This window comes from Sciurus carolinensis, chromosome 13 (assembly GCF_902686445.1).
Source record: "Sciurus carolinensis chromosome 13, mSciCar1.2, whole genome shotgun sequence".
Lineage (NCBI taxonomy): Eukaryota > Metazoa > Chordata > Mammalia > Rodentia > Sciuridae > Sciurus > Sciurus carolinensis.
In genome coordinates, this window is record NC_062225.1 from 57,019,230 (window position 1) to 57,037,846 (window position 18,617).

General features: G+C 33.2%; 1 protein-coding gene across 1 annotated transcript in view; it reads left to right on the top strand.

Annotated features, from left to right (window-relative positions):
• Srbd1 (S1 RNA binding domain 1) overlaps positions 1–18,617 on the top strand; it is a 237,839-nt gene that overhangs the window by 115,997 nt on the left and 103,225 nt on the right. The window contains exon 15 of the mRNA XM_047522685.1: positions 14,709–14,800. Coding sequence (XP_047378641.1) covers positions 14,709–14,800 — 92 coding nt within the window. The remainder of the gene's footprint in view (positions 1–14,708; positions 14,801–18,617) is intronic.

Genomic DNA, 18,617 nt, shown 5'->3' on the forward strand with positions numbered 1-18,617 from the left:
TTACTAGCCATTATTAGTATCATATATATTATAGTGAAAAAAAGAGAAGTTTAATGAATCTGCCAGTCATGTACATATGTGAGCTAGCATGTTCTCTTTCTCAACATTCATCTGTCTGCTTTCCTGGGGGAAAGGTTAATGTCTTTCCTTATCATTGTGTAAGAATGCCTATGGCTATAATTTGTTTTGTTTCATGAAGACTTATTTAAATCATTTCACAATTATTTTTAATAAAATCACTTGTAAAGTACATTTAGCAATCCAGTGGTTAAAATTGCTCACACATAAGAAATACCACTATTCACTTTTAATATAAGAAAGAAATTCCTAAGAATAAAGTCAAAGTTAACATATCATACATTTAGGTTTGTATTCTAATATCTTTGTTTTTAAATTTTCAAATGAAAATGATGTAGGAATATGATTCAAATCATTAACATTAGGACAACATCAGGTCATTTTGAACTTATTTTGGAATGGAGACTTTAAACTTACATCAAATTTAGGGGAAATAAATTAATCTTAAAAGTTCCATTATCAATTGCTCGTAGTTACCCTTTGAGATGCTTTCCAGCACTGACTGGGAAATAGGAAGTGTATAGTTTAAATTCTTCAGGATCAGATTATGTTGTAGATTTTCTTTTCATATAATATTAAGTGACAACTATAACTTTTCTTGTCTTAGCTTTGGGAATTTCAAGAACATGGCTTTTGCTTTGTTCTAATTTATTTTTAATTTTCAAGAATTTTTAATATTCAAGAATATGGAATATTTTTAATATTCAAGAATATGTACTTTTAAAATGTAATATGATTACATATTTGAACAACCTTCTAAATTTCTTTAGTATCTTGTTTTAAAAATTATATATATTATCTGTTGGCCAGGTTTTAAGAATTTGGGGAAGGAATCCCCTCCAAGAAAAAGAGAGGAAGATAGAAGATTAGACTAGAAGGTTAGGTTTACTCATTTGTTTTCTGTAGACTCGTTTCTTCCACTTATGAGTTCATCTTAGCATTGAGAAATATTGAGATAAAATATATTTGCCAAAAATTAGGCACAACAATTAAACTTTAAAATTGTCAAGAATATCAAAGAAGATATTAGAAGATTTGGGGTCTTAAAGAATTTTCTGAATATGGATTATTTTTAAGTTTCAGAAAATGTTCAGTGATTTTAATAAGGATAGTTGTTTGTGCCTTGTCCCTTGGTTTCATCAAGGAGATTGCAATAAATTTCATTAGCCAAGTAATATTTAAAAACCCTAGTTTGTCTGCTTCTTTTTATGGACTAGAGAACTGATGATGGTTCATATGATTCTAGAATGACATTGGAGGTTGTGATATAGTTGTGTCCAACTTGTTCTAGTCCTGCTTGTTTTCAACTGAAATACATTTCAGATTTGATTCCAATGCAAAACTTGGACATTTCTGGTTTTTATTTACCATTTGCATGACTTTGAACAATAAACACTCCTTAATAAGGAGTATCACAATTTGTTTTTTCTCCACACTCATTTTTTATCCTAAACCTGAGCACAAATTCATTTTTAACCATGTTAATGAAAAACAAATTCCTCTATGTTAATGTGTAAAACAGAAAAACAACTGGTTCTAGTAAGTCTGGAATCAATTAAGTCAGCAAAGGGTGTAGGAAAAAGACAGCAGACATGGAAATCATATAAAAATGGCTTGTTTTACAGAAATGGAAACTTGTAAACCAAATGGTGAACAAGAAGTTAATTTAGAAAATTTTATTTTGTTTCATTTTTAATTTTATTTAAAATTTTATTTTCAAGCTGTAGAATATATATGTGAGATTACTTAGTTCTTATATGAATGTGGTTCATTAGCATTTTTATCTTGTTTGTGCTGTATATTTTAATTGAGCTTAGAAAAAGATCTGATAATATGAAGATGAGAAATTACTTGAAAGCAGAGTTGAAGAACAGTGTTTGCCAGTTGATTAGAAGTCAATAGGATAATGTAAGCTCCACAGAGTTATTTTAGGGTGAGAATAAGTACAAGTATATGGCAAATAAATAAAGGTTAGTGGTGTAGTCCCGGGGAGTAAAAATGTTATAAAGGAAAAAGAAATAACTTCTTCATGAGAGAATTAAAAGGTCAAGCATATTTTATATGCTTCTAAAGGTTCTTATATTTACACTACTTTGTTAAAAGATTACTAACTTGAATCCAAGTGGAGCCTTGGCTCTTGTTTGTGCTTCATCTTATGAGGTATTAGAGGAAATCAGGTGGATTTGAAGTGTCAGTCTTTGACCCAAGTGATCCCTTTGTATATTCTAATAGAGTTAAAAACCTAAATAATACTCATTCATTTTCCCATAGATGGATTATATCAGAAACCATGTATTGATCATTCAAGTGAATCCCCGTTTGTTTAGTTTCTGATGGATTTGACCAGATGGATTATTTGTATGCTTTCCAGCATCTCCAGTTTTGTGTAGCCTCAAACACCATTACCATGTCTGAGACTCAGGTTTGAGGGGAAACACATCGTGCCAATTGTGTCAGCCTTCGGGAACAAAAATGTTAATTGACTGACTTTAACAAGCTCTTTTCAAAAACCTCCAAAGTGCTGTCATTATTGGGAAAATCTGTGCAGAAAGATGATTGGGAGGAAAGGAGTGGGCAGAGAGAAGAAAAGGAAGTAGAAGGAAGTCCGACTGAACAATCCAGAGAACAGGTTTTACTTCTTGAGTCTTGGTTTTACCACTTGATTTCAGATTATCTTGGTTTGATTATTTAACTCTTTGCCCCTCTCTTACTCCAAAAATAAGGAGATTACTTATTTTCTGACTTTCTCATAGAGTATAAATACTAAAATGAGTTAGCTTGAGTTGTAGCTCTTATAGAAAGCTGTAAGTACAGCCATATTTCACATAATGACATTCTGGTCAATGATGAACTATGTATATCACCCAGTGATGGTGTCACCCAGTGATACTGCAGCCATAATAGTTGTGTAGGTTACAGTCTGTGTTGTTCATTCATGACTAAATCACCCGTTGACAAATTTCTCAGAAGATGTTCCTGTTATTAGACAACATACAACTGCACAACTGTGTTATGCAAGTGAAGATTCATATTATTTACTTTAGAATAAATGAAAATGACCTTGAGAAAATAATACTTGCTTGTAGACGAAACAAAGAATTCTATGGCAATTTCTTCTCTGATAGGAGGAGCTAGTTTGACCATATTGTTAGACAGACAGGACATGGACAGGTGCCATTATACTCAGCTATTTTCCCTTTCCATAAGAGCCTTGAGTTGAATGTTTCTCTGGGCAGCTAATCCTTGGCACCACGGCTTTGTTCTCGTAGTGGCATCTGGCATTGGACTGATTTAACTGAGTCTGAGGTTTGCTCTTTTCAGAATGTGCTCTTCAGGCAGCTTCTGTGTGGCTGACATGACCACATGCTTCCCCTGCTCTTTCTGCCTTCTAGCACTACATGTGAGGCTAAGACATTCTGACACCTGCCATTTGGAACCTTTACTTGCTGAAAAATGTCAAGATTTCTAGACAAGATGAGGACAGATGTAACTGATCATCCTTCCCTGTCTCAGGAGTAGGCGGAGGTGGTTGTTCATAGATGGATGCATTGCAGAAATGGTACAGTTCCGTTATTTTAGAGTGCCTCCCCGGGTTTTTTGTGTTTCTTTCGTATACGCTGTGGTTTTAGTGATTATTTTCTGGATTTCACTAGAGAAATGATGAGAGTTGGGAGATGGTTCTCATTCTTAACTCCTCATTTTTATTCAAAACCTCACCAGGAAATTGTAGAACTTTAAAGATCAGCTTCTGTTATGATCATAGTGTAATATGGATGCACACACTGATGACTCTCAAATCCTAAATCTTCAGGAGTAAGATCTCCTGTTTGAGGTCCTTGCTGCTGCTGCTGCTTCTTTCTTCACCTTGTGCCATCTTAATGTTCTAAAACGAGGACTGGTTGGTAAATAAAGGGCAGAAGAAGTACAAACAAGTTTGCTCTTCTTAGTAACTGGTACTTAACTGATTGAGGAAGGGAGATGAACTCTGGTTTAAAATGAAGGTTTAAAAAACTATATTATTATTGTTAGGATAAGATGTTCAAATGACTCTCATCTCTTTGAATTGCAAAAAAATATGAGGAGGTTAGGTGAGAAGATACCCTAATAGTTATGTCATTGGAAGGCAGAGCATTTTGAGAGATTGTTGATCCCAATCAACAATGAAATTGTATCTACTGGTATCTGTTGGAAAACTACTTCTCAAGTGACTTTAAGTGACATAGTGCAAAAGGGAGAATGAATATTGGCCAGCAGGCTTGTTCCTTGTAGTGTAATTTATAGAGACTAGTAGAAATATAAAATCCATTTTTAGCAATTGTAAAGCAATGGAGATGAATGGCATTATCAATAAAATTTATGAAATGCAGCATAAATATTTGAAAACATTTTGTAGTGAAAGCCTTGTAGTTCTTTAGGAAACACAGCTTCTTGCTTAGGGTTCTAGGTCGATTTGAATTATATAAAGAAAGATTTTTGTCACACATTTGAACTTCCTGCATGTTTTAACTGGCTCTGTCCTATTTTAACAGCTTTTCTTATAGACTCACAGAACATGTGTCTTAGGTTATAGTTATTGCATTTATATGTCTTCATTTTAGTGCTTGCTTTTTTGGATATATGTAATCATTGGGAATAAACATGTATTACTTTGAGTTCCACCTTGGAAATGAACAATTTTTAAAACTTGGTACTTATTATTTATACAGAACATACATATAGCATATAGCATAATTTGATCAATTTTATTCTCCAATACCTCCCTTACTCCCCACCCCTGTGTCCCCTTCCTCTACCCAAATGATCTGCCTTTTACTTCTATGATGTTCTTTCTCCCCCGCCCCAGCCCTTGCAGCTTCACATCTAAGAGAAAACAAACAATACTTGTCTTTCTAAGTCAGGTTTATTTTGCTTAACATAATGCTTTCCAGTTCATCCATTTTCCTGAAAATGACATAATTTCAGGTTTTTTTTTTTTAATGATTGAATAAAACTCCATTGTGAAAATATACCATATTTTATTTGTCCATTTGTCTGTCACTGGACACCTAGGTTGATTCCATAACTTGGCTGTTGTGATTTGTCTGCAGTCACTAAACTAGGCTAACTTTAATTCTTTTGGGTAAATACCAAGGAGCGATATAGCTGGATCAAATGGTAGTTCTGTTTTTAGTTTTTTGAGGAACTCCATACCAATTTCCATAGTAGTTATACTAATTTACATTTCCACCAACAGTATAGAGTTCCTTTCTCTATATATCCTCACCAGCAGTTGTTGTTATTGTGTTCTTTATGATTGTCATTCTGATTGAAGTGAGATGGAATCTCAGTGTACTTTTGAATTAGTATTTCCCTGATGGATAAAGACGTTGAACATTTTTCATATAATTGTAAACCACTAATACTTCTTTTTAAAAGTGTCGTTTAATTTCATTTGTCCATTTGTTGAATGAATTATTTTTAGTTTTTGGGTTTTGGTTATTTGATTTTTGGTTTTAAGTTTTTTGGGTTCTTTATATATTCTACATATTAATTCTCTGTTGAAAGAGTAACTGGCAAAGATTTTCTCCCATGTTGGCTGTATCTTTGTGGAAATGTGAATTTTCACAAAACAATCAATATTGTTTCTACTTGAATCAAACATATTTTTCATTCCTTTTATTTTTTATTTATTTATTTATTTATTTATTTTAGTTGTCAATGGATCTTTCATTTTATTTGTTTATATGTGGTGCTGAGTATCAAACCCAGGGCCTCACACATGCCAGGCAAGTGTTCTGCCACTGAGCCACAACTCCAGCTCCCTGTATTTTCCATTTCTTGAAGCTTGTTTTATACATTTGCAAGTTAGAGTTCTAGACAAGATTTGAACTGGAGTCACCATCTTTGGTTTCTGCAAGTTCCTTGCTTCAGTAATACAGACAGTGAGGATGGGGCCCAGAAATCTGTATTTTAGCAAACCCTTCAGATGATTCTTATGCAGGCTCAAGCTTGAAAATTACTACTCAAGGAAACAGTACTCAACTACTTAAACAGAGTTGTGGGTTTGTTTTGGTATAGTTTATATACGCTTAGTCTACCCTGTTCCTGTAAATGCAGGACAGTTTCAAATTAAGGACTGTTCTAGTAGAGTTAAAGGAAATTACAGAGCAATGGGAATAAAAATAAACTGGTCTTTCATGTTCTTGATATGCCCCTGCCCCCGCATCAATTCCGAGCTTTATGATTGTGGTGTTTGAGTGCCACATATGTTAGTAAATTCCTGTGTTCTTTTAGGCTAGCTGTTAAGTTAATGAACATAGCATAAACAGATTCATTTGCCATAATGACAGTGGAAGTTTAGATCCATGAAAGGAATTATTTCTCCTAAATATTTACACAGTATAATATAGTAGAGCCAGAAATGTGCAGTGATCCCAAAAAAGTAAAAATTCGCCTATAGATGAAGGAGTAAATGGAATAGCCAGCTGGACTGAGCAAGCTATTCTCTCTCCTTCTGCTCAGTGTACCTTAAAACCACATTTAGAAAGAGTTCATCTAGTGTAGTGGTCTTATACACAACTTGTCTTTGAGGATTCTTTTCAGCTTTAACTGTGTAGCAAAACGACATTCTCAAAGTGGAGGCTATTTCACAATAGAGCTTGGAGCTGTAACGTGAAGGCTTTTGGTAGGTGTTAGATCAAGTTTGTAGGTAGGGTCTTCCTTGACTAGAGGAACAATAATTTATGCTGAAGTTTAAGTTTCCTTGAGAAGAAAGTAGAAGTTGTCGGGGGAAGGGTGAAACAAAGGTAAGAAAGGCAAGAATAGGAGAAGTGGAAACCAAGGCATGAAAATTGATAAATGCGTGTCATTTATTAGTGGAATTAAGATTGTTAACAGTACTGTTTAGAAGAGTATCGGACAATGTAGCACAAACCATTGTTATTTCGAAAACTTTATTCATACATAGGTAAAAAGAACTGGGCTATTTATTTGTTCTCTCTTTGTAGTTGTCCCCCCCCCCCCCCGTTTCTCTTGTAATTGGGGTTTTCTTTATTATTCTTTTTTTGGGGGTGGATTACTTGACCACTGAGCCACATCCCCAGTCCTGTGTTTTGTATTTTTATTTAGAGACAGGGTCTCCCTGAGTTGCTTAGTGCCTTGCTTTTGCTGAGGCTGGCTTTGAATTCAGAATCCTCCTGCCTCAGCCTCCCAAGCCACTGGGATTATACATGTGCACCACCCCACCTGGCTATTGTTCTTTTTAAAAGTTTTTGAGTCCTTATTAGAGAAATGTTAGAATATTATGTCCTTACTGTTGGTCATTCTGATTCTAATTTCCGTTATTGGATAAATAACAAAGGAGTCTAGTACTGCATAGAAAGTTTCATTCTAACAAATCTGTGCAATAGAGATCTGAAGTCCTCATATTTATTAGTGTACCAACTTCCATAGATCCATTTAAATGAAAAACAGCAACAGCAACAATTAAAAAAGAATAGGAGGGTTAGAAGAGTGAAAGAAGCTGACTTTTCCCTTTGTAAGAAGACTTTATGATTTATGATAATATCTGTGTAGAATTATAATTGAACAAGAATAAATATCTGTATAGAATTGCAAGTAATTGATATCTATATAGAATTGCAGTTGAACAAAAATAAATGCAGTTAATCTCTTAGTGAATATAAATTGAATACATAAAAATAGATACTTTTGGAGTTAACTGTAAGAATCAGAAGAATCATACTTTTGAGTATATTGTGGGTAAGGGCAGGTAGTTTGACATATCATATTTTTTAGGTCAATACAAAACAAATTATTGGCCAAATAATGTTCCAGTTGTAAAACTAGATCAGCCGCAACTCTCAGAATTTCCTGCCCTCTGTGTTTTTGTACCTTGTTAATGGTGAACCTGGAACATTCGTAGTATTGCTACAGACAACAGTTTTCTTCATAGGTAGTGTTCCACTTCTTGAACTTTTATTCCTGTCCCAGAATTAGTGACACCCTTGCCCTTTGCTTGATCTAATGCCACTTGTGCATTCAGCCTCTGGTCCTGTGGCTCCCATTGTGATGACACACAGTACTTATAACAAGTTCATGTTGGTCTCGTATATATGTAGGAAAAAAAAGAAAGTTTTTTTCAAAAGGAAAGGAGAAGATAATGAAGGAAAGGAGAAGGCAGATAAGAGATGCTTAACTGTGGAAGGTAATGGAGAGTGACAATTTTTTCTCCTGCCATTCCTTGTCAGAAATTGCTTCTACCTCAGTAGATGTTCAACCTACAAACTGGGGACAAACTTTCTGTCTTCTTTGTCCTTCAGTTTGTTGATTTTCTTTCCCCTATGGTGGGTTTGAAGATACTATTGAATTCTCATTTCTGTCATTGAATGGCCCACTGACAGCAGTAAAAGTGATTTAAATGTCATGTTTTGACATATTGTGGCATGCTGTAAGCAGCTCAACATCATTGTGAATGTAAACTTGTGATGCTAAATAGGAGAGGTGGATTTTCTGGTAAAATACTATTTTTTCTCCCCCTCATAACAGCAGGATAGGTAGCTAGTGCTTTGAGAAACTCCAGAATCCAAGCTAAAGTTCTATTTAGTCGTTGGTAGTTTGGGTCTTTCTTTTTGGCATTCTTTTGTGACTGGAAAGTATTCTTTTCATCCATTGTGGTGTGGGGCACTGGAGGAAAATAACCAAAAGGAATTCTGTTCTGCTGAAAGATTGCTGTGTGGAAAAGATGATAGGGTGTTTATCTGGGATCACATGCAGATCCTCTATTTGGTAGGCTTTTCACATTCTCCCAGGCTCATTATGGATCCTCCAGGTGATAACTGTGTCATTGCTAAAGTTACTCTTTGGAAATGATCATCTTTTTAAAAATACAATTAAAACTTTTTAAAAAAATTAAAAACTGGTAATCGAAGAATTGCTTCTAACTAGTGTTCCACCAGATGGTGCTAGTGTTACATATCTAAAGATAAACTACTTTGGTGCCATTGAAATACCTAGATTGTGTATTTTCTTTCTCTTTTTCTGCTTTACCTTAGTGTTTTCTTCACATACGCTACTTTTCTGGTATATTGTTGCATCACCTCACATCTTTTATATTATGGATAAGGGTCTTATTATGACCATCAAGAAGGAGATGGATTCAGGAGGCAAGGACTAAGTTAAACATAGGGACATATAATATGTACTCTCTCGTAAAATTTTTCACCATGTATTTGTCTCTCATATGGTCTGTGTGTAAAATTTGAAAACTTACTGTTCAGTTTTCTGCTTAGCTACTTTTATTTTATCATATCTTAAAATATCATTGTTTAAGATCTAGAGGTCATTACTAACAAACTGAACTAGATGTTCATCAGTCATTACTAATGATATACTTACCCAGACTGACATTAAAAAAAACTTTAAAAAACATTTGGCAACATTTAAAAAATATTTGCCTTTGTCCAATGCCAGATTTCTTGATCAGTTAATAACTGTGCTTAAATTTCAAACTTATTACAAATAAACATTACATGGTTATTACAGAAAATAAAAAAGATTGAAATTAAAGTGATAGTTCATTTTTAAGTACCATTTATATTACATAAACTTTTTTCTTTTGTGAATATATTTATTTTTAAACTATCAGAGTTTCTTAACTAGTTTTTTCACTTAGTAATTTATCTTAAATATTTTATGAAAATATTTTACAGTAGTAATTTTTAATGACAACATAGTTTTCCATTTAATGAACCCTTTGTCAACAGGCATTTTGATTTTCAGTTTATTTTGGTCACTGCTGTGCTATGATGAATAGTGCTATTTAATTTGGGAGGTTTTTATTACTTTCACCTAAATTCTTTAAAATAGTTCAGAGAGAAATGTGCATTTTTGTAACTTTTGCTATGATCATCAGATTAGCATTCAAGAATTCTATCGTTAAACATCTTTACCAGTATTTGATTTTGCTTGTTTCACTATGTTCTCTCATCAGCAGATTACCTTAGTTTTTGAAGTGACTGGATATTTTGCATTTCAGACTCCTTGAAATGGTAATCATCATTAAATATAGGAATTTAAAAGAGCTTTGATAGTTTCGTAAAACTGTGTTCTTTCGGCATTAAATCCTAGAGGCTCTTCTAGGTAATGGTTTGCTTTTGATCTTTTCTCATATCCCTAAAATACTAACAGCTATCCTTTTATACTTAAGAACAAACTTTAAGATCTATGTTGGATAATATTGTTAGTGCTTTCTATTACTTGTTGAAGACTAACTCATGTAATCTTTCTCAATATGAGTGTTTTTATTCTGAAAAATTGGAAGAACAGATTTTAAATAAATTATTTTAAAACTTCAGTTAGGACTGGCATGTAGCTTAGTGGTAGAATGCTTACCTGGCACACATCATGGATTTGATCCAGTACCTCAAACAAGACAAGACAAGGCAAAATAGAAAGCATTCGGTTTAGTTTAGTAGCTATTAATTGCATTTTTTTTTTTTTTTGTAGGCAGGGAAAAAAGGAAAGGTGCTACATATTGATGGGGCTTGAGGAATTATAATATACTTTTATGAAGCATAAAAAACATCAATTTGTATTAGTTAGGAAACATGCTGGCAAATTTTTTTTATATCTTATTAAGTAACTACATTTTCATTTAAGAAAATTACCTTTGAATTAAATTTTCTTGATAACAAAAGAAAGCATTTAATTTATTTTAAAGTCAGAAGAAATAATAAAGCTATTTTGATATTTGGGAAACAGAAAGGAGATTCATACAGAGACTGTGTGTAACCTTATGAATGAATATGAAAACTGTTAGCCCAATAGCTTGAACAACCAAACAAGCTAGTTTTCTTTTCTTGTGAAAAGAATCCCACCCTCCCGTCTCAACTTGGTTAAAAACAAAAAACAGAAAAGATTCTCTTATTACTTGAACGAATTGTCCTCATAAGAGAAGTACTCACAAACCTGGTTTTAAAAGCTCTATCAATATAGTCTGTCATGGTAGAAGAAACTTCAGAAATGTGGAGGTATCAATTCTGAAATTTATACATATCTTTGAAAAAACAAATGATTTTTGGTTAATGATCAGTTTTATATGTTACATAGAATTTTATTAAGATAACCAAATGTAGCATTTTCAAAATAGGATTTTTGGAAAAAATATTTTGAAAGAATTTAAAAGGGAATTTTTCCATATTGTAGATGTTTTACTTGCTTTTTAGTATATAAAGGTGCTTTATTTACTTAGAACAGAAAGATCCAAAGAGACCCTAAAATAGTACTTACCCAGATAAAATGTTTAAAAGATTATCAATTTAATTCTAAAGAATTAGCATATTAACATATAGGTCTGATAAAATATAACTCCAGTTTTAGCTTTTGAAACATACTTTCATATATTTATAACTCTAGATACCACCATATGTATCTATTTAAGTGTTTGTCTAAACTGGAGCAATTTGAAGGGTTTTCAGAGTATTATTCTTGAAACATTAGTTCAGTTATAACTTTGTCAGCTAAAGTCCCCTAAAATAATAAATTCTGCTTAGTCTTATATAAAATAATCAAATTGCTAAGATTTAGAGCCTAACTTATTTATATTGGAGAGAAATTTTTTTTGGAATTGAAATACTTATTAAATCATTAGATATGTGAATTTTACATAAAGTTCATTTTTACTTTTCTTACTATGTTAGACATGGTTGGAATAATTTCCCAGTAGTTTATTGGAAAACTGCCCATTAAACAGAAGTTACCTTATAAATCTAGTATGCTTTCTGCAGAATGAAAAGGTGAGAGGGGTGCACTATAGCTTTTGTTCTTAGCAATTTCTGGAAAAAATCATCACCACTCTCGGTTTGATTTGTTTCATTTAATTCTTGCCACATATACTTCTTGGGTCCTTATATATTTTATATTGAAGTAATCAGTGTTGAGACTTTTCTGTTCATTTAGATTATTTAAGCTTTCTGATCTGTGCTTAGTACTGAGCTGTTTATTGGTCCCATATTATTCAATAACTAAAGCATATGAAATTTACTACATTTTGTATTGATTTAATATTAATGTTAATCTAAAATCTTTGGGTGCAATGTGTCACATCTGTTTTGTATTCCTCTGTTTGAAAGATGTGGCAGTGTGGTATTTGAAGGAATATTTATTATCTGAGTGTTTTTCTTTGCAACAGTTTCCCTCAGTCCATTGAGAATTATAACTTCAGGAGACAGTGAATCACCAGCAAATTCTCAGGTACCCAACTGCTAAAAATACAGTTAGTTAGAATTTTAATTTACTTTTTAAGTACCCTTTGCTTACATAGTTGTAACTTTGGGGGTTTCAAAAACATTCTTTTCTCTAAACAATAGGTTGAGCCTGTGCTTCATGGATACTCTAATTTTTTTAGAAAAGACTTAATCAGATTGAGCATTGATTTGTGTTTGAAATGGTTACTGAATATTCTTATCCCATGGTGGTGCTTTATAACCTTTTTGGGGGTCTTGAATTTCTGTTAAGTATAATCAGTGAAAGTCTAAGCCCTCTTCCTGGGGTGAGTGGGAGAATGCCTAAGCACAAACATTTTACCAAGTTTTAATTAATCCCATTTCACTCTGTCTAGCACTCCAAGGGCTCCAGGTTTAGAAGTACTGCTCCATTGGAACTGAAAAATCACTTCTAGTTTCCTAGTTTTACCATCATTACTAGGTCACATAGTTTTCTTCACTTCAAGCTTTATTTAAGATTACATTTTCTTCTTGATCATTATATAGAAGATACATAATTTAAATCTTATTTTGGTGAAAAAGCATAATTTCCTTTAATTTTAAAGTTGTCTCTGAAGTTATGGGACATGCTTGACCTTCTATGTGCTTCAGGCTCTATCTTAGATACTTAAAAAAAAAAACAACTCGTTTTATCTTTGGGTCAGAGATGAAGACAGTGGAAGAGAGATGAGTTCTTATGGCTGTGTTGTTGAAGACAGTAGCTCTTCTTTAGAAAAGATTTTGCATTTGTTGATTTGCACAAAAATATGGGTTCTCATTTTAACCCATTTTGTCCCATTGTCTCAGATGTGGATCACCTCTAAAAACATAAGTAGAACAAAAAATGTACAATCTAGGTAACTTTGAAATAGTATTTGAGTATTTATTATGTTCACACAGTTGAAAACCTGGGACTTAATGGGTTAATGAAAGACTGTGAAACTATTTAGGAATTACTTGATTGTTTTGGTTAAAAGAGATCAAGGTTAGGGTCCAAACCCAGCTCAGTTACTTATCAGTTGTATGACCTTGGGTATACTGCTCCTTTTAAAATAGACCTACTTCATTAAATGAAATAATTTCTGTAATGTAGTTGGTTTTATACTTTGTATGAAATATGCACTCAGTTGTCTCTTATTGTATGGTGTTAATGGGAGGCAGGATGAGCAGCTATGCTTTTCAATTGCAGTGTTCATTTTTCCTATCACAAAATTTAGGATGGTAGATCTTAGTTGCAAAAAGATAAGTTTTCATGTTCTCTAGAATAATCTTCTCAAGTCTGAGTGGCTTATAGTTGTCAAAATTCAATCAAAAGTTCTCCACAGACAAAAGGTAGCAAACCAACTTTTCCCTATTTTATTTCTCAGTGTTCAGTTATTACATTGGAAAAATATGTTAAAAAGTTATCTATTAAACTTGTCTCGTGCAAACGAAGTAAATATTGAGAAGCAGAGAAAGGAAGAGGTTGCTAAGAGTGGATTAGAAATTGAGCACTGACACATTTCTGCTTTTGAATCTTGACACCTAGATGGTCCTGTGTTATAAAATTATAGGTGATACTTCTTTGTGCATTATGTCATATGAACTGTATAAAAGCCAACCACCACACAAATGTCAACTTTGGGAGGGTTCCTGTTGTGGTTTGTAGAGCTTTTGGAGCCACAGAAGAAAGGAAGTGGATGATTTGTGTGATACTTTGATTAAATAAATTGTGAAATGAAATAGTGAAAGGCTCAAATCCAATGAAAGGATTATTTCAGACCCTCCTGAAAGGAAGGGTCTTCTGCTCTTTGCTTTTCATTTTCTGGTTGTTATAAATAAATAACCAGATAATAACAATAGCAATATGTATGGTGATTTTTCTGGGGTATTTCCTTATATGCACCCATCTACACATGTGAATATATGCTTTCTAAAATACTTTAGAATTATTGATTCAAATGGGCATCAATGTAAGCCAGTGATGAATTCTAAACACAGGAGAAGCTAAGTATACTCTGAACATTTTGAAATTAGCATTAGGGCAAAGTATTCATTGTATTCACCTATAAACTTACTCTTGTTACCAGTGACAGAAAATAATGGAATAAATTTATCCTGGATATAACCCCATGTGTTTCTTATGTGGAAGAAAACAAGCATTGCTTAATCACTTTGTATTGATGAAATACTAGGTGCTTTGGTATCATTGAGATATGAAGAGAGAGCACTTTGTCCTGGTGTTTGTGTATGTGTGTGTATTTTATGATACAGTGTGATATATACATTGATAAATACATATGTGTGTGTGTGTGTGTATATATATATATGTGTATATGTATATCCTGAGTTTTATGTATTTATTTTCTTTGGCTCGATAGAAAGTTTGTTTTTTTTTTTTTTTTCCAGTATCGTTAGTGAAGCAGGAGCATCAATCTACAGTGTTAGCCCTGAAGCTAACAAAGAGATGCCAGGACTGGATCCTAATCTAAGAAGTGCAGGTAAGAAACTATGGTCCATCACAAAACATGACATTTTGATATTTGGGACTTACATCTGTGGCAAGCTGAATATTTTATCTTATTTTTAATTTTTTTGTTATAATTTAAATACCCAAGAAAATGTAAAAGATATACCACATGTGCCTAAGAATTGTCATAGTAGAAGGAAAGTGGTTGATTGTATTAATAATGGGAATTATAGGAAAGAAGAAGACTACTGTCCCATTTTTAAAGAACACTACATAGTACTCTAGAGAATAGTGAAAAATTAACCTAAAAAGTATTTAGAAAATTAAATGCCAGAGAGTTTATAATGAAAATAACAAAATACTTTTAATTATTATTACAAAATATAATTATAGGCTTTTTGGCAATAGTAATATATTAACAAAAATATTTGTGCAAATACATGAATATACAGTCTTTCAGTTACTGCTAAATGTTTGTCAGATGCTTCATCTCTGTTGGCTTACTAATAGAGGTTGTAATTTGATAGTGTATTGCCTTAAAAAGCCTACTTTTATTTTAGTTGTATTTGATTGCTTTAATTTCCATGATGCAGAATCTTTTATTTGAGGAAATTAAAATACTTTGACACATCAGGTGGAAGCAGTTGGTGTCAAGCAAAATATTAGATCTGGTCAGAGCATTTTTCTATGTAATGGAAGAATATTAGATCACTTTGTTGCTAATAAGCCTTTCATTTAATTTTTTTCTTTAAATATCTCTTCAGTTTTCATTGGCTGTTCTTGAAACCTACAACTGGAGATATATTTTTGAACAGTTTTCCATTAATCTAAAGCTAAAATCTTGTTTGTTTGTTAACATTTAAAAGGCCTTGTAGTTTCCCTTCTGTTGTTTCTTCCTTGATACAATTCCCTGTCAAAAATTACATCTTGCACTTTTGGGCTTGCCCTGTAATAAAAATAGCAATAATGTAGGAGTAGAAATAGTAATCATATCATAAAAAGTAATCACTAATTCCAATCTTTCTTAAGCACTTACTATGTACAAGACATTGTGAGAAATACATTACCAGTATTATTTTATTTTATCCTCACAATTGCTCTAGGAGACATTATTATTATTCCTACTTTACAGATGAGGAAACTAAGGCTTAAAATGGCCACAGAGGCAGTAAGCATGTATTTAATATTTGTGTCTAATGTCTCTAAGAGAATGATACTTTTTTTTTTTTTTAATAAATAATAAAGTCCAGAACTTCCCAACTTGGCACTGAAAGGATATCTTCCAACGGGGTGTTGGAAAAATTATTTGGACCCTTTTTTCTTGGAGGCAGCAGTCCTCAGCCTTCCACTGCTCAAGGGACTGCCGTTTCTTCCTAACCCCTGATCCAGGTGGTTGCACAATTGTCAAAGAATTATAGGTGGGACCAGATTACAACATTCCAGTAAGCCTCTATGAAAGAAGATGATAGTAAAAAAGGGAATAACTATATGGCTTGAATTAGTTTGTGATTCTCATGCCTTCCTTGAAAATCACAAGACATATCTCAACTTACTGTGTGTGGCAGTGATGATATTTAATCCATATCAATGCAAAACATTTACCTAGACACTGTGAGTTTTTAAAGACTAGATCTGAAGGCAAATATTCCAACAAGCTTCCAGTCTCCATTCTTGGCTTTCTGGGGCCCACTTCCTTTTCTTTAGTTTTTTGGTTTTTTTATTTTTGTAGTGTAGGATCTGATGCATGGTAGGCAGTGCTCTACCTCTGAGCTACGTTCCCAACCCCCACTTCTTTTTGAGTCCTGTTTCTGATTGGGAGTCTTCCTCTTTTGTAGTACCTTCTGCCAGAGATGACTTTGTACTTTGAAACCTGAGCTACCTACAGGTATGGGTTTTACCTTTAAACCTTGATATGGTTTGGGTGTTGTTTGTCCCCTGAAGATTCATGTGCCAGAAACTCAGTCCCCAGTGTAGTGATATTGACATGTAGTGGAATCTTTTTTTCTTTTTTTCTTTTTTTTTGTTACTATTCTTGTTCTACCTTTGCAGGAGACTGGAGATTTGTTCTCTGGGGTGGTAAAACAGAAGGTCTCTACAATGGTGGACACAGCTTACACATAGGAGTGGGGAGGCCTGCTGGGAAACAAAGGAGACGAAACAGATATTTACATGCTGTTGAAGAGTGTTTAGAGAGGATCAAACCTTTCATGAAGATTGATAGTTTTGGCCAACACAAGAGCTAACACCTAAAGAAAGATCAGAGGTTCTATAGAGTAATGACCAGAGCACCCTATAGTACAGCCCACAGTTCAGTCTTACCTTTGAAGAAAGTGCTTCCAGTCAGCTTGTTTGTACCCTGCCCCTGGTGGACAGTTAGGGGTCACCTAACATATAAGGAAAATTTCCTTAAGACATGTCAAAATACACTAGGGGAAAAAGCAACAACGGAAATAGAATTGACGTTGGCAGAAGAAAAATAAGGAAATGTTTAACATTCTCAAAGAAATAGAAATATTCCATTCATCTAGAGATATATTACATAAAGTAAAATTCATCCTTTAGAAAGAAAGACTTCATTCTTTAAATTCTTCCTTTAAAATTGATTCCATAAAAGGATGAATTCACCATCTATGAACTTTGATCAACTTTTGTAACCTCTACCAACTCTATCACAATCAAGATGTAGAGTATTTTAATCAGATTAACATATGTATTAGCTTCTTATTCAACAGTATAGTTATTAGAGGGTCAAGATGATATGTTTACATCAAAACTCATTAACATTATATTTTAATAAAGTGGGTTTTTCTAATGGTATTGGAGATTGAACCCAGGAATACTCTACCACTGAGCTACATCCCTAGTCCTTTTTTCATTTTTTATTTTGAATCAGGTTCTCACTAAATCACCTAGGCTAACCCTTGTGATTCTCCTGCCTCAGCCTCCCAGGTTGCTGGGATTACAGGCTTGGGTCACTGTGCCCAGCCTTAATAAACTTTATAATGAAGAGAATTTTAATTTGGTATTGTTGAATGGAAAAAAAAAAAAAAACACATTGAGAAATTTTATGGATTTTCCTCTGTTCCTTCCTGACAAGGGGAAAGATAAAGTGAGATGAATATTGAATCTTAGAAAGAAATATTTCTATTTAATATCATTAGATAATATAATAAGACAAAATTTAAGAGAACTTTTTAGTAGAGTCTTTTTTGGCAATGATTTGATATACTCTAGAAACTTTAGGATTCTAGGTATTTCATAGAATTCAAAGTCCTTGGGACACTTTTTATCCTTTGGATATGAGGCATGTATTGAAGGAGGGGGGATATTGCTTTCAAGACTACTGTATAAGAATGTGCAAGTTGTGCACCATGCACCTTAGCCATATGAGAAAGGTGTGGTTGCTAACCTTTTACAGTGATGATCTTCACTAAATCTGGACTCCCTAGCCTCCTTTTATATATCTAACATATTTTTCCTTTAATATTTAACTTCTTATCCCAATATCCCTTAGTAATAATTTTCTTTTACACATTGAATGACAGTACCATTTGCCAACTTATCATTTATTAACAACTAAAATTTCGGGCTGGAGAAATAGCTCAGCTGGTAGAGTGCTTGCCTTGCAAGCACAAGGCCCTGAGTTCGATCCCCAGTACCGCAAAAAAAAAAAAAAAAAAAAAAAAAAAAACAACTAAAATTTCATGTGTACTTTTCATTGGTCTGTCTAGTTTACCACAATATAAGATTCTCTGTTTTTGTGACTTATAATAGGAGTGCTTTAATCTGTTTTAATTTCACTTTTCTTAGGTGTTTCTTTTTTCCAAATAAATTTTAGATCCATTTAA